The 24,241-nt window shown below is 49.0% G+C and overlaps 1 protein-coding gene across 1 annotated transcript in view; it reads right to left on the reverse strand.

Annotated features, from left to right (window-relative positions):
* Positions 1–20,399, reverse strand: part of LOC123278170 (equilibrative nucleobase transporter 1-like) — an 82,184-nt gene extending 61,785 nt beyond the window's left edge. Inside the window, exons 1-8 of the mRNA XM_070487377.1 lie at positions 20,283–20,399; positions 19,722–19,823; positions 19,059–19,170; positions 18,768–18,896; positions 18,271–18,421; positions 15,759–15,805; positions 13,573–13,649; positions 13,248–13,340 (exon numbers count right to left, since the gene is read on the reverse strand). Of these exons, the coding sequence (XP_070343478.1) occupies positions 13,248–13,340; positions 13,573–13,649; positions 15,759–15,805; positions 18,271–18,421; positions 18,768–18,896; positions 19,059–19,170; positions 19,722–19,823; positions 20,283–20,399 (828 nt within the window). The remainder of the gene's footprint in view (positions 1–13,247; positions 13,341–13,572; positions 13,650–15,758; positions 15,806–18,270; positions 18,422–18,767; positions 18,897–19,058; positions 19,171–19,721; positions 19,824–20,282) is intronic.
* Between the last annotated feature and the right edge of the window lie 3,842 nt (positions 20,400–24,241).

Consider the following 24,241-nt stretch of genomic DNA (forward strand, 5'->3'; position numbering starts at 1 on the left):
TTGAACAGGACCCCAGTAGACCAGGCAAATTTCCCCAGCAGAGATGGGAGGAGCCACCACGCAGAGGAACTGGTGTGCTCATAGACGCCGAGACCAGGAACCTTGGTCCACAAGAAGGAATTCTGTCCTCCTGGAGGTGGGAAGTGAAGGGGGTGAGGAAGGTAGGGGAGTGGTTGGAATCACATTGCTGAGAGCTGTGAGTGCCAGGCTGGAGTCGGAGCTTTGCCCCATGGAGAGCAGGAAGCCATGGAAAGTTTTGGAGCAAGACAAGATGAAAGCCATTCATGAGCACTCTGATGTCCCCCGGCCCCTGGAAATTACCCTTCCAGCTGTTCACAGAAGAGCTGTGTTTCAGCCCTTTGTGTATCTCTGTGTCCACAGCACCTAGGCCAGTGCCTGATGCATTGTAGAGGCTCCGTAAACATTTGTTGATTGACAGACTGATTGGATGAATGAATCTTCCTGCCAGCCCCCTCCCCCTCACTGTCCTCTCCTAAGCCCCTCTCCGGTCTAAGTGGAAGAAAACACCTGGTGTATTCCAGATTGTCCCATCTCACCCACCTACCATCTCTCTCCCTCCAGGTCCCTCCCCTTCTCCCTCCTTGCTACCCCTTTCCTTTCTGGTGATGAGTAAATGAAGGAACAAATGTGCACATGCTCCCACCATGGGCTAGGCAGTAGCAATTACTTTAAATTCTCACTGTCGCCCTCAGGGATAGAAATGATTCATTGCTTTTTGCAGGTGAGGAAGTTGTGATCCAGAATGGTTAAGGGACTTGCCCAGATGCTGGGTGACAGAACTGACACTCACCCGGGGCCCTTCTGATTCCATCTAGTGCTTCCAGCTGTGGGTGGGGAGTATTGTGGTGGGAGTAGGATGGGGTACAGAGGAAGAGGAGGCAAAGGAAGGGACTCCTGGGAAGGGGTGAGGGTGCAGGGGTGGAGGGGCTTCTCAAGCCCATCCTAGAACCAGGTAGCTGGATACCAGTCTGAAGGCTCCTACCCCACTCTGGGTCCAGCTGCCACATCAGGATGCTGAAGCCAGATTCCTCGACTCCACTCCTGTGTCCACTCCCCAGGAAGCTGGGGCATGAGGCAGGAACACACACACACACACACACAACAGCACCCAGGCCTGAAGTGGTGAAACAGTAGTTGCCTTAAGCAGAAAGACTTTATTGTTCTACAAAATTCTTCTCCCGAGAACATTTTTATATAATTCCCAAAGTCAGTCATCATCTCCCTTCTTGTTGAGGAAAACATCCCTAAGAGGCTTTGTCAGAAATCCGTCAGTCGAGCAGGCCAGCTGGTGCCCAAGGCTCTCTGGATGGCCTGATTCTCTGCCACTCCTCTTAAAACCTTCTAGAATGTTAGCTTCAGAAAGACCTCCAGCTGCATAATCCTCTGATTTTACAGATGGGAAAACTGATGCTCAGCCCTGAGGAGGGTCTGCTCAAGGGCCTCGAGCATCAGTAGCAGAGCTGGATCTCAGGTCCAGGGGCCTCCCCACCCGACCCCGTCACTTCTCTTTCTCCCAAGGCTCTTTAACCAAGCCTTTGTCGCTGCCACTCTCTAACCAAGGCTGTGCCTTTGAGGGAGAGCTTGGCACCACCTCCAAATGCCAGGGGGCATAGCTGAGGCCATGACAACCTCACCCTTCACCTGGGAATTTACCTGGCGGTACAGGGCCCAGGCACACATGGGCTTCAGGGCCAAAGAGGCCTAGAGAAGCAGGTGACACATCTCCTCTCCCAGCACAGCACCTCCCTTCGGGGCAAGGGTCTGCCAAGGCCATGTGCGTCCTGCTCTGGGACTAAGGAGAACTTCCACAAGCTTTTGCTTTGGGTCTGTATGGTATCAATCAGCTTGGCATTGAAATTCTTTTCTTGCCTATCAGAAGTCTCAGCTAGCAGTTACATGTCTTCTTTTTTTTGAGAAAAAGGAATGGCTGCTTAATACAAGAAGCCTGATGAGCAAAGACTTTCTGGATATGGGGTCCTCAAAGGTAGAGGAAGATTAGCAAAAGCATCTGCAGAGCTGAAAAGAGAGGGCTCCCGAACTAAGCAATTGCAGGGGGGCCTTCCTTCCGCTGGCACTCTCGGTACACCCGGAAGGGGTGCATGAACGTCAGAAGAGTGACGAGCACCAGCATCACGTTCACCTGGAGGGAGACAGGAAGGAGGGAGGTGAGGTCCAGGAACTCTGAGCAATGCCCATGACCAATGAGGAGACCATAATTCTGCCTAGTTTATCTTCCACTTTCCACTCAGACGCTCTGGTGCCCTGGAGGAAGGACTCTGCGTTACTTTTCATTCTGCCCTGTGAAGCCAGGTGGGGAGGGATATTGTGCCCATTTCATGGATGAAGAAAGAGAGGCCCAGGCGGCATTCAGTGACCAGCTCAGGGTCACACAGGAAGCTGACGGAGGGACCAGAGCGTTCACCAGGTAGAGAACAGAGGCAGAGGGAGAGCTGATACGAAGGCTCACGTACATTATATCTTCCGAATACTCAGTTAGGGTGCTCCAATATCACAACAAAGTAATTCTCAGTCTTTCAGTTCAGGGCTTTTTTTTTTTTTTTCTCCCAATGACTGATTTGAACTCCTGTTCTACACTTTGCTCATCTTTTTAAAATGAGGCTAAAGGGCTGTGCAGTGGTCAGAACACTGAATTCAAAGTCAAAGGACTTCTGCTCCTTTGCTGTGGGCTTCTGAACATAGAAGTCACACAACCCAAATCTTTGAGCCTCTGTTTCTTCTATCTCAAACAGCTGGAGAGTCACACCCACCTCCCAGGGCTGGGGGGGTGAGCATCCTTGGTGGTGTGGGGATGTAGGGGTGAGAGCACAGACCTCCTGCCACTCAGATCAGCTGTGGAATCCAATGCACGTTGAACCCCTAAGGCCGAGGCCAAGGTCTGCCTGTGCTCATCACAAGCAGGAAATATCTTTGAACTCTTAGGTTTTCATGAATCATTGTGAGGATTTTGCGTTCTCCTCCAGAATATGATTACTTGTCTCCACACACATAAAAAAATATTTTCTCCCCAAATCTCTGAAGAACATGGGCCCCCTGGGCAGCCACCCCATGATAGCCCTGTGGTTTCAGGTACCCACAGCACAAGGCAGGGTGCTCCCACTGACCCCAGTTTGAGAAGCAAGACCAAGGATGTACCCGTGTGCAGCAATGTTCCTGCAGGAAATACCTCAGCCAGATTTGGGGCGCCCTCTGCTGGGTGCCCATTGAGTCACCCCGATCTGGATGTCCTTGGTGGTCTGAGGCCCACAATACTCACGTAGAATGGGTCATTCTGGAGGGGGCCCTTGATGAAGGTGAAGATGGGGAACTGGAGCAGAGACACAATGGCTGACAAGGCCATCACTAGCCCAAAGATCTTCCCAAAGTGCTCCGGAGGGAAACTGGGAGAGAGACAAATGGGGTTCCAGTGAGACTCAGGGACCCTCCCTCCAAGCAGGGCCTCATCTGGGTGGGCCTTTGTCAACTACTTGTTCACAACTCCCCTGTCCTCAGCCTGCCTTCACCCACCCACACCACACAGCCCTCTCCCCTTTGCCTTTGCTCAGGCTTTCAAACCACAGAACACAGAGAAATTATTGTGCTTGACAGTGGGAAAACAGCAGGGCCCCAGACACACGCTGCACCCCAGGGAAGTTGCAAGAAAAAGATGAACACAAAAACAGATCACTATATGCCAGATGATGTGTGCACCATCAAATGCAGCAAGAATCGAGTGCCCAGAGCACAAATAAGGGAAAACACTTTCTTTCCAACTCTTCCCTGGGAGTGTTGGAACAGAAGTGGGCCTCGGAGGGTGAATAAGCGTTCACCAGGTAGAGAACAGAGGCAGAGGGAGAGCTGATACGAAGGCTCAAGTACATGAAAGCTCTACTCCTCCGGCCAGCCTCACCTCCAGGCACCACCCTCTACACCTGCTCCCAGACCCTGTCACCATCACCTGACCATCTCAGGCCCATCCTCACCTCCCAATTTCTGTGCCTCCAGCACACTTCCCTTTGCCCCGTGTGTCCCCCATTATTTAACACATCTCAAGCCCTCTTATGCAAGGGTCAGGAAGGCAGCATTGCCCACATAGAGGAAGGAGCGGCTGATCACTTGCAGGATGAAGGTGACGTACTGGAGGGGGAGGACAGGGACCGAGACACAGAGGGCGAAGCCCAGGCACAGCAGAGACATCAGGGCCAGAGAAGAAACAGTGGAGCAAAGGGCTACCGCCGAGGCTGAGACACCTGGTCCAAAAGGGAAGAGGAGGGGCTGCCTGCAAGCGGGCACAATGGAGGGCAGGAAGGAGGCAAGAGAGATCTGGGTAAAGGGAGGAGCCACCATCCATCTAACTTTCCAGGCAGAAACCCAGGGGGTCATCCTCGAATCCTCTTTCTCCCACATGCCCCATCTCCAGTCCATCAATGAATGTTGATGATCCACCTCCTAATTATCATTCAAATGTATCCACTCTTCTCCATCCCCACCAACTCATCCTCATCACCATCACTCACTCACAAATTACACAGATTGCAATGGCCTCCTAAGAGGGCCACCTGCTCTGGCCCCTGCAGCCTGTAGCCAGGCAGTCTGTGTAGCATGACAGGTACTAACAAAAGACAGGGGTGATCCAAACAGCCATCCGGAGGGACAGCTGTCTTGGCTGTCCTGCAGCCCCGTCACGGATAACTAGGCAGCGTGAGAGGAGTGAGGAGAAGGTCCTACTGGGGAGCATGTTCTGGACAGAGAGTCACACAGCAGGAAGACTGTAGAACAGGGCGTGCAGTATGTGGCCTTTATCCGAGAGCAAAATTATGTCTATGTAGTCTGTCTTTAAGAAAAAAATCATTGCCTAAAGATAGAGGGAAGGAATAGGGTGCAGGGAACAGAGAGGAAAACTAAGCTTCTTTGAATGTATATTGTTTCATGGTTTTGGCTTTGGGAAAATGTAAATGTTTGATATACAAATGTTTAAAAATTCAATTAAAATAAAATAATAGGAAGAGAACAAGCAAAGCAACCCTCCAAAATCAGGAGCAAAATGAAGCCAATGAACACAACTTTCTGTCAAGTTGGTGATTCTTAAAACAGTGATTTGACTGTACATCCTCTTGTGGGATATATGCTAAGGAGGAGAATGGAAGGAAGCACGGAAGGATGGAAGGACAGGGAGAGAGAGGCACAGCATTCAGCAACAGTATTTTTATTAATAGTATCAACATTGCTAAAACCACTGATAATATATAAAACATACTTTTAAAATACTATACGTGTGTGTGTCTGTATAGTATTGTTAGGAACCAAGATTTTCAGAGGAAGAGAAAAAGAGATACGAATGTAAAATTAAGGAAGTAAAATTTGAATTAAAGTATCATTATTAGGCATTCATGATGTATTTTTTCTTCCAAAAAATTATGTATGCTTTAACTCTATCCAAAGCCCAAACGTAATGACAACCCAGGAGAATTAGAAATACCACCATCCAGACTACAGTCTTTAAATACCATTTCCCATTAAAGGGACCCAGCGTTACTTGGAGAAACGTCTGGTTTCAGGTCTGGGATAGAAAACATACCTGATCAGATGGATGTGAATATCTCATTGTGCTAGAAACTAAAGACACTCTCTAAAACTAATGGGATGATGTCTAAAGGACACAGATACTGGATTGGTAAAGTTCCCAATGGCCAAAGATGTGATGATTTGAACATCAAAAGGAATCGTGGTGAAAATGGATTGAAACACATCAGGTATATTTAAAATCAGACTTTGAAAGAGAAACAATGAGTAGTCACCCCTGGAGGTTGCTAGGGCATCAATTCATTATTCTTAAAATTGGTAAAAAGAAGAAAAACCAAGCATTTATGCCAGGGTAACAAAATAGTTAATAAGGGGAAGTTTTTCTTTCTAAAGGAATTCTCACTGTTGAAAGCAGAAGGAAAGATGGAAATTGGAAATCACCAGTTTGCAACCCTAATAAAATACTGGGTCTAGGCATTGATTATCAATGGCTGCTACAATCATCAGGTGCACAGTCGATGGGAAACTGTATAATAAGTGGATGAGACTGACAAAGTCTGAGCCCATTGATCAATCTTAACATGATAAGAACAGGACAATAGGTACCAGGGGCCTGCTGACGGGAGCCCTTAGGAAGCCCACACCTCCACCTCTGAATTATTCTTGCCAAAAATATGAAACTGAGGCTCCTTGAGCTTCCAACCTGTGTGTTTACAGGAAATAGCCAGAGAAACATTTTAAATCACACCAAAAGGATGCCAAATCCAAAATGTGGAAATGTGACAGAACAAACCACCCCATTTCTTCAACAAATAAACAAGGACAAAAAGCATGTGGGAGATGATGCTTATACGTTTAAAAAGACATAAAAGGCACATCAACAAAATATACTGTGTGGCTCTTAATTTGAACAAATTAACTGTAAAAAGACATATTTGAGACAATTAGGGAAATTTGAACAGAGTGCATAGTAGATGATATTAAGAAATCATTGAGGGTTTTTTTAGATGTGATAATGATACTATGGTGATATTCAAGTAAAAGAGGACTTATCCGTTAGAGGTACAAACTGAAGTATTTACAGATGAAATGGTTTGATGACTGAGATTTGCTATAGAATACTCCAGCAGGGTAGGAGAAGCAGGGCAGGGGAGTCAGGGAGGGGTGTAGATGAAAGTCATAGGAGAAATGTTACTCTCTACTTTTGTCCCTCCCCATCCCCAACCCCTGCAGGTTAAAATACTTCAGCACCCCTCTGTTCCTTGACTTATGTCCAAGGAGCTTGTCAAAGATTCTCGGCATGGGACATAGCCTGTCCCTTCTCATGGCTCTCTCTCCAGCCCCTTCCATACTCCTTTGTACCATGGCCAGCCTGAATTACTTTTTTTTTTTTTTTTTTTTTTGCTTAGGAAGATTCACCCTGAGCTAACATCTGTGCCAATCTTCCTCTATTTTGTATGTGGGTTGCCACCGCAGCATGGCTGATGAGTGGTGTAGGTCTGCACCTGGGATCCTAACCCACAAACCTGGGCCACCAGAGCAGAGAGTGCTGAACTTAACCACTACACCACTGGCCAGTCCTTGAATCACTTGAAGGGATTCCTCGGAGTCCTCAACATTTCCCTCTCTCCTTCACAACCTTGACCCCACCTTCAGCCCACCATATTCTTGGGCCACTCTCCCAGGGCCCTCCTCTTCATCTCCTCACTTCTGACTCATCCTTCAGGTTTCAGCTTAGATGACACTTTCTCCAGGAAGCCTTCCCATACACCGATCTCATCCTCATCTGGAACAGGCTGTGTGCCCTTATTGTGTCCCCACAGCCCCCTGTGGGTTTCCTTCATGGATTGTAATGCCTAATTACTTTCCTTTCTCCACTCTCTACACTGAGAACAAGGACGTATCTGTCTTGTCCGTTGCTGAATCTGGATCTACGTATGGCCCATAACTGGCACTCAGCGACTAGTGGTTAGACAGACAGATGGATGGATGGGTGGATGAATGGAGGGATAGACGGATGGATGCAAGTAGAAAAAGATTAAGAACAAAAGAGAAGATGGACAGAAAGGTAAATGAAGATCTCTCCTCTCCTGGTTGCCTGATGCTCCAGAGCACAGGTCTCACCTGTCTTGCTCGCTTTCTTCTGGTACCTCTGTTTAAGCAGGTCCATGAGCAGGTCATTCCAGGGGACACAGAGCACTCCAAAGAACTGAGTGATGGCAAAGGCATTTGTGTAGATGCTGACTGCAGAGGGCAGAGAAGGGTTGAGAGATAAGAAACTTCCAGGACTGCCTTACAGGAGGGGACCCTCCCACCCTGCCCTGCCTGACCATCCTCCCCACATCCCTGCTCACACCTTTCTCTGGAGCACATAGCCCTACTGGGCTTAGCACCCCACACCGCTCAAGGTTCCAAGTCCCCAGATGGGATGCCTCCCAGCCCAGCCACATACATAGTGCCCTTGGATAAGGTGGTGAGCAGAGAGTTGAGGGTGCCAATAAAGATGTAATGCCACAATTGCATCATGGACAGCCACATCAGGTGCCAGGCAAAGCGCCGAGAGAAAGCGTAGCTCCAGAAAGAGTGGAGCTCCTTCTGCTGCCCTGGATCTGGGATCTCTGACGGAGAAAGGAAGATCTGGGCATTAATTACGAGGAAAGTGGAGGACGAGGGTGAACAACAGTGTAGAGGCCTTAATGGAAGACTTTGAGGTCCACGTTCGCCTTCTATTCTTACCTCCCAGAACTCATCCGGCGTGCTCTCTGAGCTGCCCACAAGTGGGACGTGCTCAGCTCTACGCCTTGGTCATCCTGGCCCTACCACCATGAATGACCCTCCCCATGTTCTTCTCATCGACTGAAATCTGGTCTGTCTTTCACAGTTTTATTTCACCGACACTTCTTGCACTAACACTTTCCTGATCTTTCTCAGTCAGGATGGTGAAAAAAAGACAAGGAGAGGAGAAAGTTAGACATGAGATGAGGGTTAGTGGCTGACAGCTGTTGTCTCAGTTGTTCTGCATCCCCTCTCTTTCGGTACCAGGATCCTGATTTCTTCTGGAAATCTTCCCCTGCCCTTTTCATCATGGTCCAGATGGGCCTGTGAATTAAGCGTTCTGTTCCTCAGCCAAGGTTGCCCAATCTGATCATTCTCCCTAGAGAGGCAGACTGGCTGTGACTTTTGACTGGGACCCCCAGGCGTATCCTGGTTCTATTCATCCTGGAGCCCGGAAAGTTCATTTTTCCCTTGATTCTGTGAGCTTTCCAGAATCCTGTTCTTGTTTCTACCTCAGCCAGCAGTGGTTTGTGATGTTTGTAGCCAAAGACCCAAGAGATGAGGAGGCAACAGAGGCGGTGATGGAAATGGAACAGTGAGAGGGCAGACCCAGGAGACCTGCAGAAATGGGGACAAATAAGGCAGACTTAGGACTGTAGAGTCAGGGGACAGGAAGGAAAATGATGGAAGATGGAATTCAGGGGGTAGTGTGATAATGACATGAGAGAAAGAAGAGAGGGACAGAAAGGAGAAAAGAAACAAAAGTCTTGCCCTTGTCTGGACCCTGTATAAAGTGAGGGGGTTGAGAAGACCCCACAGGTCCTTTCTCCACCTGACCTTTCCAGATTGAGCCGCTAGGGGAGCTCTGGAGGTGAGGGACCAGGTCGACCTCCACGAAGACCAGGTTCTGAAGGGGAACTGGGTTCACCAGCAGGGCTCACCTTCCTTTGGCGAAACGAACTCCGACTGTCCCTCCAGCTCTTTGGACTCCACTGTCTTCTTCTCCTCCTCCCTGCTGTCCCTCCCAGAGCACAGGCTGTGGAAACAGAAGTCCCCTCAGCCCAGCCCAAGGGCTGTGAGCTGAGCCTGAGTCTCAGGCTGGAGGGAATAGTGCAGGGGATCCCCCATTTCACAGCACAGTGAAATCACCTCTTAACAACCCTGAAGCCCAAGTCACAGCCAGACCAGTTAAATCAGAGTGTCTGGGAGTGGCAGCCAGGCTTCCACACTTTTTGAAGATCTCCAAGTGATTCTGTGATTCTGATACCCAGCAAAGTTTGGGAACCACTGGAGGCGTGGGCAGAGGAGGAGAGGCTGAGTTCACATCCCAGCTCTTGTTCTTGCTGGCTGTGGCAACACGGCTCAGACATAACCCTTCCGACCCCCATTTTTCGCATTTGGAAAATGGAGCTAAGGGTATCTATCTGAGAGCATCATGGTGAGATGACATTAGAGAGCAGTTGGGATCTGGCAGATAGCAAGTCAGCAGCAAATGAAAGCTCTCCCTCTACTGCTTGTGGGGAAAAGCTGCGAAAAGGGTCACATTTCTTCACTTCCTCTGTTCTCCACGCTTTGCGATGGAATTTTGCAGCTCTGACTATTTCCCCATCCCCTGCATCTTCACTGAGCCATGTGAGCTGCCTCAGCCAAGAAAACACAGCAGAGATGATGCTGTGCCACTTCCAGCCCTGAACTTTAAGAAAGCTTGTGCATTTCTGCACTCTCTCTCTTGGAACCCTGGAACCATCACATGGACAAGCCCAAGCCAGCCTGCCAGAGGATGAGAGCCAGGTGTCCCAGACATCCCTGTTACCCCCAATGACCTCCAGAGAAAACTCGTGTGAGTGAGGTCATCCTAGACAAGCCAGCTCCTAGCTAGCCCATTAGATGATCAGAGGCAAGAATGAGCCCTGTCAAGATCATCCAAGTCTGTCCCTGATCAGTAGAACTCGTCAGCTACCCACAGACCCAGGAAAAATAATAAATGCTTAAGGTTTCAGGCCACTGAGTTCTGGGGTAGTCTGTTATGCAGCAATTGCCAACTGACACACCCATTCTGGTCTTCCTCTCCTGTGACAGGTTTCCTCTGCCCTACTGTGACCACGACTTTCCCATCCCCTGCTTCCATCCCAGGTCACATGGGGGGCTCTGGCCCACAATCGCTAGATCATAGTCCTTACCCATAGCGGTCGTTGGGGGGCAGCGGGTAGTGGATGTGCCCCGGGGCAGCAGGAGGAAAGTGTGCCCAACATGCCAGACACTGAAGACAGAGAAGAAGAGGAAGGAGGCCCTGAGGCTGATGCCCTGTTCATAAAGGAGCTGCAGACAAAGGAGGGAAAAAAGTCAGTGTAGGGGCCAGCCCAGTGCAATGGTGGTTAAGTTCACATGCTCTGCTTTGGCAGTCTGGGGTTTTTGGGTTCAGATCCCAGGTGTAGACCTGCGCACTGCCCATGAAGCCATGTTGCTGTGGCGTCCCACATACAAAATAGAGGAAGACTGGCCTAGATGGTAGCTCAGGGACACTCTTCCTTAAGCAAAAAGCGGAAGATGGCAACAGATGTTAGCTCAGGGCCAATCTTCCTCACCAAAAAATAAAAAGGTAAGGAAATTCTGACACATGCTATAACATGGATGAACTTTGAGGACATCATGCTAAGTGAAATAAGCCAGTTATAGAAGGATAACTACTACATGATTCCATTTGGATGAGGTCCCTAGAGTAGCCAAATTCACAGACACAGAAAGTAGAAGGGTGGTTGCCAGGAGCTGGGTGGGGTGGGATACTGGAGAGTTAGTGTTTAATGGGGACAGAGTTTCAGTTACACAAGATTGAAAAGAGTTCAATCTGGAGATGGATGGTGGTGTTGCTTGCCTAACAATATGATGAACTTAATGCCACTGAACCATACACTTAAAAATGGTTAAGATGGTAACTTTTATTGTACATATTTTACAACACCAAAGAAAAGTCAAGGTAAGAAGCAGGAGCTGGAACCCCAGTTTCTAAGAATGAGTCTTGGTACAGGCTGCTGCCTTCCACCCTGGAAGCTAATTAATTACACCTCGTACACACATAGCCTCCCTGTCACCCCAGGGCCCAACCAGCAGCAGAGGAGGCAGCATATTATCCATCCCCACAGCCTTATAGAGCCTCCTAGTGAAGTGAAGCTTCTCAGACATCTTGCAGCCTGGTGCTTTTTTTTTTTAATGGCAGCAAAGTCCTTTTGCTCAAACAAAATTTTACACAGAAATTCAACTTATGAAACACATCAGTGGGAGTGGCCCGGTCATCCTCCCCTTATTCTCCTTGGTGACCAACATAACATGAAAGGGAACCCCTCGGTGTTCCTTGACACCCAGTTTGAAAACCGTTGATCTAGCCCAACCACCTCACTTTACAGAGGGTGAAACTGAGGTCCAGAGAGGCACAAGGAATTGATCAAGGTCAGAGTGAGCAGCAGCAAGGTCAGATTAAACGGAGATCTCCAGCTCCTGCTCTGGCACGCTCTCTCTCCTTCCAACTCCAAAGAGGGAAGAGAGGAAGGGAAGCACATCCAGGGGAAGGGGGAAGAACCTGGAAAGCAGTTCTTGCACGAGCGGTAGAAAAGCTTGAGTATGTGCCCCAAGGTTCAGCCTGTGGGCAACCCTCCAAGCCCAGGTGCTCAGTACTAAGCTAGTTTCATATCTGGATAGTGACTCCCAGAGATCCTCTTCTCTTGCCCCTGGCCCACAGGCTGTGCCAGCTGCCTCTGGCCTAACACAAAGCCCAGAGGGAAGTCCCAAGTTGGTCGGCTTGGGGTGTCAAGGACTCATATTCTTTATTCCTTTCACTCATTCATCCTTAGTTTGCTAGCTTTTGTCCTCCAGCTTGTTGCCTCATAATCACAGAATGGCTGTCACACATCCAGCTATATTCAAACATTCAAACAGTTGCCACAACATTCAAAGGGGAAGGGTGGAAAGGGCGACCAAGGAGGAAGGCTTTCTTTTGGCTCTGCTTTCATCTTCCAACAAGGAGAGAAATATCCCTAACGTCCTCGTGAATACAACCCCTTCACCTCACTAACAAGGACTGGAGAATATGCCCAGCTCCACTCATCATTAGCAAGGAGGAAAGCAACTGACTCAGTTGGCTTAGATCAATCAGGATTCATCCCCTAGGGTGGGAACACCACTGCCCAGATGAAATGTTAGCAATGAAGAAAGGAGAATGGCTGTTAGGTGTGCTACTCATAGCACTGGCAACAGCCCATCCCCTGATCACTAACCTCGGCCTTAAGGAGAGCTGGAGAGGACTCTGTGTCTGCCCCTGCTTCCCCCATGAGCCACCCCCCACCTCCCTGTCCAACCAGAAGCTCACAGGCACAAACACCCCACTGCAAAGGGCCCCAAGCCTCTACCCAACACTGGCCCAGGCACATCATGGCCATGCCTTCCCTTAGCCTCCATGCAAAAGTCCTACAGGAGTGTGAACAAGGAGTTTAATGGTTACATGCTCAGCCTCTAGAACCAGACAGGCCTGGGCTCAAGTTCAAGTGCCATGTTTTCTAGCTGCAGAAGCTTGATGGAAAGAAATCATGTAAAGTTCACAAGACAAGTGTCTGGCATATATTAATGCTCAATAAAAGTTGGTTATTACTATTTTTTATGTTTTTGTTTTTTAAGATTGGCACCTGGACTAACATGTGTTGCCAATCTTATTTTTTCTTCTTGTTCTTCTTCTACTTCTTCTTCTCCCCAAAGCCCCCAGTACATAGCTGTATATTCTAGTTGTGAGTGCTTCTGGTTGTGCTATGTGGGACACTGCCTCATGGCCTGATAAGCGGTGCCATGGCCACTTTCAGGATCCAAACCAGCAAAACTCTGGGTCGCCCAAGTAGAGCATGCAAACTTAACCACTCGGCCAATGGGCTGGCCCCGCTATTTTTTACCTGAATGACAAGGAAGACTGCCGAGGAAGAGTCAAACGCTCCATTGTAGAGAGTGATGATGGTTGAGCGGTGTTTGCCAAACAGGTTTCCCACCTGGAGAGAATGTGACCAACCTGAATCACTTATTTGTTCATGAAATAAATATTTCCTGTGCACCCAGCATGTTCCAGGCCTTCATGATACCCAGACTCACCCTCCACCCCAGGAGCTACCACCCTGGCCTGGGTCCACTCCATTTGAGGAAGCCAATGTAGAAAAGTGCTTCTCCTTCCTTCCACCCTCCCCGACCTCCTGCCAGGTGCCTGGGATGAGGGCAGGCTCACACCTGCAGGTTGGTGATCAGAAACAGGATTCCCCTGACGGTGAGCATGGGCACAGCCAGGAAGAGCAGTAGGGCTGATTCTGGAACAATCAAAAACAGAACTGGGGCAGTATCATAGTGCAACCCAAACATGGAACCCCAAACTCTGGCTCCCACTTGCTCCAAATTCCCAACAATCCCAGGGTCAGGGCCCTAATTCTAGCATCCTTCGAGGGCCTTAGGGTACTAGTCAAGGCTCCCCCAGACATCCTTGCAGAGGTCTCCTGAGCCACCTTCTTCCCCACCAAAGACGGTCCTTGGTCTGTGGCAGACCTGGATGTCTCCAGATAGACTCGAAGTGAAGTCACTGCTCCCTTCTCTCATTCAACCACAAACAGCCTCTTCTATTCATCCTTGGCACTGTGGGGAGAGAAGTCTGGACTCTGCCCCCAAGCCCAGCTTCTTATTCGCTTCATGACTTTGAGCTGGATTCTGAATCTGTGACTCAGTGACCCTATCTGTGAAATGGGAATAACAGTCCCTGCTCTTCCTGCCTTATGGGGTGTATGAGTGAGAAAATGGGACAGACTCTTTCCTTTGTTCATCAAACTTGAGCACTTCCTTCATGGGGCATTGTGCTTGGCATTGGAAATGAAGGATGGGTTAAGCATACTTCCTACCCTTGAACAGACTGACCTGCAAACAAACTACTATGATAGGTCTGGAAAGTGTTGGACGATAACTGAACGAAAGTGCCTGGAGTCTGGAGCCCTTACTAAATTAGTCTTTCCCAAACTACAGACTTCTGCCCACTTTCCTGATTTGGGCCATAACCCATGCCCATCCTATTATTTGCCAAAATGTTTTCTTTACGTTGACTACCTTTGATCCAAAAGAAATCTATTCTTTTTAAGGGAAACTTTGTATCACTACTGTAAATGAAAAGCAACTCGTGTTGCTTGTCCAGAATAGAAAGGAATGGAAAAATAAATACAATGAAAGGAAAACAATGTTATTAAATTGTAACTAGATGCAGTTGCCCTCAGAATGCTCCAAGCTTGAAACCTGCTCCTGCCATAGTGTTAAATTCATACCGGCCCCATGTCAAGAATTTCATTCATGAAATCAGAGGACTGAAAGAGAAATAAAAAAAGAATGATTTTTTCACCAGATGATTCAGTGCTTAACGTGGCATGGTTGTGCCTCCTAATGTCCTCTGAAGTAACTATTGTTCTATACCTTGAGAAGCACTGTAAAGTGCTCATTTTAGACTATTCACACTATTTACCATTCAATTTCTGTCTTTATAAAAGGTACCTCTCTCCTAATGCACTCTCCTAAGGTTGGGTGAGATTCCTTTCACAACTGGGTCATTGTAGCCCCAACACTTTTTCCAAAGACCAAAAGCCCCGTTTTATGGAGGAAGGGACAACTGCTGCTCAAATGATTCACAAGGTGAGTCAAACATACTTAGCCACCACCTACACATTCAGCCACTTAAAAATCATTTACAGGCTTTTAGATAAGATAAAGCTGGTTTGATGAGGCGAGTGGTTTTAAAATTGAGCCGCGTGACCTGACACTGGGGAGAAATATTAGAAGGCATCTCTTGGCCCGCATAACCAAGATGCTAAGAGAGGGCACAACTGGGGACTCCAGGCCCACTTCCCACTAACTTGCTCTGTGGCCTTGGGCAAGTCTTTGCAAGGGGTCTCTCTCTAGCTCAGTTTTCTCCTCTGCATACTGGGGGAAAGCAGGAATAAACCAGATTGGAATTCCTAGACTTTGGGAATTTTATACATTTACAGACCAGTAAAATTTGAAAAGAAAACTTTTGACTACCTAGGATCGTCAACTTTTACCCTGCTAAGTAGGGATATTTTCAAAAGCAACTGTCATTCATATTATCATTTCGTTGAAATAAGAGAGAGAGACCATTTTAATACATACAACAGGAAAGATGTAATCTTTGGACCAAATTCTTCTCTCTGAGGCAATCCCTCCATTGTGCTTATTTTTTGCATTTCTTACTAGGTGAAACTGTTTTCATAGACCAGTAATAATTCTCTCAAGGATTCTTTCAAGCTCAAAGTCTGTGGCTCTCTGATAACCGTGGGGGGTCAGTGTTTCCTGCCCATCACTTTCGGCAACTCTCCCACCCAGCAGGTGCCCCTGAGCTTGTGTCCCTCCCACCCCCCGACAGCACTCACCTGCAGAGGTGAAGGCTATGGTGAGCGTGGCAGTGGTGTAGAGAAATCTGAAACACAGAACGGGGGATGGAGGATGTTGTCAAGAAAAAGTAAACCTGGGGGACAAAACCGAGAATTCTACTCACCCAATCTCCAAATTTGGCAGTAGAGCGCATTCTCAGCCTGGGAGTTCAATGGGCACTGGTGCCTCTGGAGCCCCAGGCTCAGAACCAGGTGCCAGAAGCCCCGATGTGATTGATATGGGGCCCTGGGCTATGAACTCAGCTAAGGATGCAATGAGTTCAGGAGAAGGTGACCTGGCTTGGCCAGAGACAAAGTGGGTGGAGCCAAGGCCCTCCCACCTGGGAGTCCCAACAGGCCAATCTTTTGGAGAAAGGGGTTAGTGCCTGGTCTACAAATCAAAACCTTCAGTCTTGGGGCTGGCCCCGTGGCCGAGTGGTTAAGTTCGCGCGCTCCGCTGCAGGCGGCCCAGTGTTTCGTTGGTTCGAATCCTGGGGGCGGACATGGCACTGCTCATCAGACCACGCTGAGGCAGCGTCCCACATGCCACAACTAGAAGAACCCACAACGAAGAATATAAAACTATGTACCGGGGGGCTTTGGGGAGAAAAAGGAAATAATAAAATCTTTAAAAAAAAAAAAAAAAACCTTCAGTCTTAATTCCTATTCACTGTGTGACCTTGGTCAAGACACTGCCCTTCTCTGGGCCTCAGTGGCCTTTTCTATAAAAGGAAATGATTGGACTGACCTAGAACCCAAGCGTAAAGTTCCAGGGTTCTGTGATTATAGAACCACAATCCAAGGGCTATGGGGATCTTCTAGCAGTTTGGGGGTCTTATAAGACATGGGGTAATAAAAGTAGTGCCTGTGTGATATAGTGATTTAGAATAAGAAATATCTATTTGGTCCTTGTCCCTAGTCCCTATCACAGGACTTCTAAAATCCTTCAAATTCCTCAGTGATAAGAGCACTAGGAGCATCTTTTGTTTTAATGAGGTGACTCTGGGTGGGCTCCTGGATGGCTCCTGGAACAGGCTGGTCACCAGAAAGACCAAGCCATAATTAGAAGATTGGAATTTTCAGCCCCACTCCCCACTTCTCTAGAGAGGAGAGAGGGGCTGGAAATGGAGTTAGTAATTAATCATGCCTACTTGAGGAAGCCTCCACAAAACCCCAATAGTAGAGGGTTCGGAGAGCTTCTGGGTTGGTGAACACATCCACATACTAGGAGGGTGACACACCCCAACTTCCCAGGGACAGAAGCTCCGAGGCTCAGGACCCTCCCAGACCTCGCCTACATATCTCTTCATCTGACCATTCATCTGTATCCTTTATCACATCCTTTAAGAAATTGGTAAACATAAGTAAGTTTTCCCCCGAGTTCTGTGAGCTAGGCTAGCAAATAATCAAACCCAAGAGGGAGGAGGTCATGGGAACCTCCGCTGTGTAGCCAAGTCAGACAGAAGTCATGGGCAACCAGGGGACACACCACTTGCTACTGGTGTCTGAAGTGGGGGAAGTCTCGTGGGACTGAGCCCTTACCTGTGGGATCTGACTCTATCTCCAGGAAGATGAGGTCAGAATTGAGTTAAATTGTAGGTCACCCAGCTGTTGTCGCAGGACGGCTTGGTGTGGGAACACCCCCACACACACACATTTGGGTGTGAAGCATCGTTTGTAAAAGTAAAGGAGAAACACAGGAAGGAAGACTGAGTTTTCTTAACACATGGAGGCTGGAGAAGAGGGAGGAGAGGGAAGAGGAGGAGAGGGAGTCAAACACCAAGAGAGACGAGATAAAGTCATTACGTGCCAAGCACTTAAAGACCAAGGGACCTGGCTATTTCCTGGCCCAGCCGGCCCTCCAGTCCCTCTGACAACTAATCTCTCACAAGCATGCCAGGGGCTGCTTGCTTTGGGTTCTATCAGCTCCCAGCAGGGCACTGCTTATCACTGACCCAGGCCACTTGGAGTGGCACCCTGGGTGAGCGAGAGCAAGTCCCTTGGCCTCTTTGACTCATCTGCATGGGAAACCCCACTGCCTTCCCTCCAGCCCCAGGGGACCTTATATCCCACCACTGCAGGTCCCAGGAGACCTCATTGGCTAAGTCTCTGGGGAGTGACGGGGGTGAGGAAGATGACAATTAAGTCTGAGCAACCTGGGCATGAGGCCTTGTAGGAGCTATAGACAATGGTCACCGGGATGAAGTCAGAGTGACATTTTTAGGTTTTGCTAATTTCATAACCCCGGCCCCAGGCCAGCCCTCACAGAAAGCCTGTCACATAGAACACAGATTCACACCTAGCAGAGGAAGGAGGCAAGGAGAGGGAAGTAGGGGTGTGGGAAGAGAGCAGGTCTAACCAAGCTCACACTCTGGGCTGTTTCTCACACAGTTGCTGAGGCAGTGCCTGGCAGGGCTGCCCAGTTGCCTGGCCCGAGACTCCCTCCAAGAGAGGCTGCTGCCAGGAGAATTCCTCTTGCTCATCTCCACCAAGACTAGGCCTTTGGACTTACATGGCTATGAGGTGGGCTATGGTGGTCTTGAAACAGTCAAAGTTGTAGCCGATGGGGAACGTCATGAAGTTGTTCACGAAGGACGCCAGGGTGAAGATGAGCGAGAACTTCTCATCCTGGGATTTGCAGTCTGGAGGCCGGAAAGGGGGATCTCAGAAGCAAGAGTGGGTGGGCCAACCTCCCATCTAGCCCAGCCTTCCTGCCAGGTGGGCTCCCAGCCTGGCTCCCCTCCAGAGCAGCCTCTCCCATCTTGGACAGCTGGCTGGTGGAAAGTTCTCCCTTCAGTGAGCTGAAATGTGGCTGCCTCTAATTACCCCTCAGGAGCTAGTACTTCTCTCTCCAGGCACCTCCTAGACTGAGGTTGAGGAGTAGGGGACAGGGGAGGCTGACATCCCCTTTCTCTCTTGTAGAAAGGTTGGCAGGTTGGGCACGGGATGGAGTCCTCCCTAACCCTTCCCACCAGATTCAGCCTCCTAGAGAAGTCATCACTCCCTTACCACTCTGTCCCGTGGCATTGCCCATCAGCGTGGTATTTACCGTCAGCCTGGCATTTGGTTCACACAGCTCCTCAAAGTAATGCTCTGTCTTGAAGACAAATACCAGCAATGCCCAGCCGAAGAGGATGCCTACAAAGCCAAGACATTCCAGCAGCCCCCACACTTCAGTGGAAATGAAGTTTGAAGATCCAGAAGGCCTCTCCCATGGAGGGTCCAGATCTTCCTAGCACCACCTCCATAAGCCTCCCACCTCCCATGCCTTATCATCTTTTATCCCTACTTCCACGTCACCTAGGTTCCACATGGACACACAGCTGCCACCAGAGGCCAGGGGCTGGCTGAGAGCCCAGTACCAAATCTTCCAGGCACTGCCATCAACCCAGTACAAGCGCTGGCAGCTGCCCTAGAGGAGAGAGGAAGGGAGAAGGTGGGCTAGAGCATGAGGCAAAGGGAAAGCAGGAGGTAGAGCTGGAACTGTCCCTGTCTGATCCTCCTGCTGCCTGCTGGGCATTTGCCTTCTCTGTTGGACCATCATGGACACAGTCCTCGTCAACCAAAATGTTTATCCACAGTGATCAACACCATCACATTCTATGCATCCTCGTGACACACTCATCCTTCTGGCCCTGACAAGAGGTGGGACGGGAGTTTCAACCGCATTCTAGAGATGAGGACCCAGGCTCATAGTCCTGCCCAAGTCATACAGACAGTCAGAGGCTGAGCAGAACTTGAACCCACACCTACTCATCTAAAGCCTTGGCCCTACCCGATGCCTAGGCTGCCACCTTGCTATCATGCCCAGGTCTCCAACTCTCCAAAATTCTTCAGGGGATCAGACAGCAGAAGCACAAAGAAATCTGCAACATGTTCAGCACTGGCTTGGGTCAGAAGGGGCTCCCCATTTAGATCTGGGACCCCTCTTACTCAGCCTGTGCTCATGCCTCAAATCCATACTTGACCCTGGCTAACACTTCTGGCTGAGGACTGGATGTGGTAGGTAAAGATGAGGTTATGGATGGAGACGAGTTTGCCCCTGTAGCACCTCTGAGAAGTATACTGCAAGGCAGGATAAAAGAGGAAAAATTGGGTGCCCCTCCTGAGGAATACACGTGATGTTAGCCCTGGATCTTGAAGTCTCCACAATTCATTCCCCCACTAGCCAAGCCAATCACACAGCCATTTGAAGACTGGAGATCAAAATGTAACTTCTGTTTCCACTTGACCCTCACTTCTTACCCCCTCTTACCCACCTCTAACACTTCTGCGAGCCTCAGACCCTCCTGACACCCCCAGGGTCCTCAGTGAGGAGAAGAAACAGTGACTCAGAGGCCAGAAACATCCCCTCCCTGCCTTCCTCCCCACACCTGGACTCAGCCTCAGCCACAGGCCACTCACCTGAGCTTGACTAAACGTCATGGCTCTCGCCACCACAACAAAGCGGCAGGTCTTGCATCCAGGGATGCCCACCTGTTTGACAGTATCCTCTTCCTAAGGACGCTGAAAGTCCTTGTCCACCTCTTCTAGGGCTGAGACTGATTTGACAGCCCCCTCTTCCTCAGGGGCATCTTCACCTCCAGAGCCTCCCTCCTCCTCTTGCTCCAGCAGCGTCAGTCCCTCCATAGGAGCCTGCATTGTCCCGTGTCCTGGCATCTCCCCATCCTAAGGCAGGATCTCATCTCCCAAGGGGCTCTCAAAGTTGGACGTTTCAGTCCCTGGCAGAGAGAAAGTCCAGCTGCACCCCCTCACATCTTTTCCTGTTCCTCTCCAGAACCATGGACAGTTCCCTCCTTGTCCTAGCCATCAGAATGCTCAGCCTTGGAAAGAGAGAAACCTAGAACCAAGCCTCCATGAGGATAACCTAGCCTCCCACACGAGGTCATGGGGTGAAGATCAAGGACTTAGCATCAGGCCATTGTGGGTTTGGGTACTGATTCCATCATCCACTAGCTTTACTTCATTTGCAGTATGGGTATACAATACTACATTCCTCATGGGGATGCTATGAGGATTAAAGGAGATAATGCATAGAAAATGCTTAGCACAGTACACTAGGTGAGCTCAAAGTAAAAGAAAGTCATTATGGTGATCATCATGGGCATTATCTATAAAGGACAAAATTGAGAATGTCACAGTATAAATGAGGCTGCAGATATACAGATGCCCCGAGGAGTCCCTCTAACTCAAGCTTCTACAGTCTCGGTTCCTTTAAATGCAGACATCTTGCAATAGAGATGGCCAGCAAAAGAGGTGGCTTTGTGACTCTAACCATATATACTTTAGAAAGGAGCACAGGAGAGAAAGAAAGACTGAAGACTAAGGAAACTTATCCAGATGAACAGCTGAAACTGCCCAAAATACAACAGCCAGAAGTAGGGAGAGTTTCATCTTGGCTTTTTCCTGCAATGGGGAACATAGTTTGTCAAACACACACATACCCACACACACACACACACACACACACACCCCACAGCCACACCATTAGGGGACATTGGGAGTGAGGTAAAGAAACAGCAGGCATGAACAGAAGCCAGGATGGGCCAGAAAAGCTAATGCTGAGCCCAACCTTTGATTCTCCAGGATCCTAGCACTTCTTTCTGAATAGAATGAAGCAGACCATGAGGGGCAGACAAGGTTGGCTTTCCTGTGGACCTGAATGTGAAGAGGGGAATATTATTTTCATGTTTCATACTTAATAAGCCCCTCACAGTCTATGAAACAAAGAGAATCCAGAAACAATGATTATTGGCCTTCCTAGGCCACACAGCACTTAGAAAGTGGCTTCCGTCCTCAAAGCTCAAAAAGCCACATGTGCATCTCTGGTTTCCCAGACAAGGAGAGCTCTCACATACCTCAGAAGGAATGTGACAGGCAGAGGATGAGAATTCCTGTCCCTGCTGACACCCTTGAAACCTGACAGCCACACACAATCCCAGCCAGCCCTCCAGAACCTCCCGGCCCAGGCCAGATGTGTCCCACGAGATGAACATTTACTTGGAATAAGTTCCACTACATCAGAAAGCACTTACCTTCCCAAAAGTCTTCCTGGGTCCTGAGGAATTCCCAAATCCCAGATCTTCCTTCTCTCCATCCCACAGTGACATTTTATGTAGGGACTTTGGAGGAAGTTCCCCAGAGGAAGGAAGGTTTGCCACAGATTGAGGGAGGTGGGAGGGCTGATAAGAACCCTTCATTTCTTCACTTCCTTGGGGAGACCACTCATTACCCTCCAGCTTCTCTCCTGTCACCCCTTTCAGGAACCTGAGGGGCCACTCTCAGATGTCTCAGAGCCAGTGGTTCCTATCCTGTACTGAATTTCAGAATCTCCTTGGGAGCTTGTCCAAAAGGCATGGTTCTCCTGCTTTATTGGCGGGAAGGTGTACTGTCACAGACATATTAACCCTGAATTATGTTTTGTTAGCTTCACAGCAAATCTGCATCCTCGAAAGTTGGAGTGTGGGCATAACCATGAGGACTTAGCAGAAACGAAGTAACTGTAGATGAGGGCTGGCCCCTCGAAGGAAGGTGCAGAGAAAAGGGGTGTGGGCAGCTTTGGGAGTAGTTTGGGACAATCAAGCAGTGGGCACTTGCAAAGGCCCAACACCAATGATCCCCCACTGCAGGGAGAGAAGGGGTATGATTCCCACACATAAGGCACATCTCAGCAGACACATCAATGAAGACAGCAGTGCATTCTCCAACCAGAAGACCCACAGGCATTCCCGGTGAATCCAGCTCTCAGGAGCCTGGGCTGGGGCTGAGGACGTTCTCTGTGGGGGAGATGGAGGCAGCGGTGTCCTGGAGGGGCCCTCTCCCCCAGCCCTCCCCTTCTCCACACTGGGCTGGTCCTCCTGCGGGTGCATCAGCCCCTCCTGTCCTGAACCTGTGGGTGTGAGCCTGATGCTGTCTTCCCACAGCTTAACTAAGTTAGCACTTCTGTGTGCCGGACTTCGGGTTGACATCAGTACTGATAAAATAGCTAACTTGTCTCTCCTGCATCCTGGTATCCTCAGCACAGTCACCAACATAATCACATGGACCCACACACCAACCCTGGTGAGCTTGCTGTGGTTTGTTATTAATGCTATTTCATAGAAGAAGAAATGTGCAATACATGGAAATTCAAACTGGAACCCATGCTCATTCCTATCACTGTGTTGCTTCCTTAATGACTCTGCATAAAGGCCCACAGGTAGTGACAACTCACCATTGCGAAGCAGAGGGGTATATGCGTTACAGATGTTGTCTAATTCAACTTTTAATTTATTGAAAAAGAAACTGAGACTTAGTAAGCCTAAGAAAAATGAAATGTAGAACTTGGACTTGAACCGAGAGCTTTGTGACTCTGGTGGCTGGGATCCTGACTTCTGTGCTATGTCTGTCCGGGAAAAATTAGGACATTCCTGGGCACCTTCTTTTCTATATGTGTTGGGTTAAACCAGGTTCTGCTGCAGTAACAAGTAGGCTGTGAAATCTCAAGGTTTCCTACACACAGCAGGTCAGACAGCCCCTTCCATCGGGTAGCTATGCCTTCAGGGACACGGGGACCCCCAGATCCCTGTGGCAAGGACAGAGAGAATGGGAAGATCATAGGGGGTCATTTAAAGGCCAGGCCTGGAAGAGACTTACATCATTTCCTCCCACATTGCATTGGCCACACCCAGTAGCATGCTGCAGAGCCCAACTTATGCAAGGAATACCAGGAAACACAGTCTACCTCGGTCCCCAGCAAGAAAAGATGGTGAACATTGCACTCTCTGCTTCCTTATCTCCTTTTCAATGGCTTCCCTTCTCCACAACCACCCTCTCCCTATGCCCACTGACAGTAACGCTCATCCTTGCCTTCTGTGTTCCTTCTCACAAAACCTTGTTCTCGGCAAGTTACCAATCAACCTCCCAGAGGTATTAAGAGATAAGGCCCTTGGAGTTTCTTCTCCTAAGAGTATTTGCTTTTTAATCAAAGGCTATTCAAGACTGAAAGGCCTTAAACAACCAAAGGAATGAATACATAATGGTTGAAGTTGACCCCAATAACACACAGTGCTGGATATTTGAGGGACACCTTATCTACCCTTGTCTGCCTCAAGCAAGCTTCAATCTGGTGAGATCTAAGCCCGCTCCTCTCCCTGCCCTCTCTCTACCTCCAGTCCTGGCTGGCAGGATATTGGGTGACTGGGATTGGCTAGAACCAAGTCCCCAACAAGTAGTTAAGTGGGGGCTTCCCATTCAGCCAAAATACCAGTCCCAGAGCTCCCTATGCAGAGCTTCCTTTACTGCCTATCTCAACCCCGAAGGCCAGATTCCACTGTTCTTTCAGAAGCAGAGTGTCAAGAATTAGGCTGTTGCAGGGTCGGCCCTGTGGCTCAATGGTTAAACTTGAACATACTCTGCTTGGGTGGCCTAGGGGTTGCAGGTTAGGATTCCGGGTGTGGACCTACTCCACTTATGGGCCATGCTGTGGAGGCATACCACATACA

The sequence above is a fragment of the Equus asinus genome, chromosome 17, assembly GCF_041296235.1.
Source record: "Equus asinus isolate D_3611 breed Donkey chromosome 17, EquAss-T2T_v2, whole genome shotgun sequence".
Classification (NCBI taxonomy): Eukaryota; Metazoa; Chordata; class Mammalia; order Perissodactyla; family Equidae; genus Equus; species Equus asinus.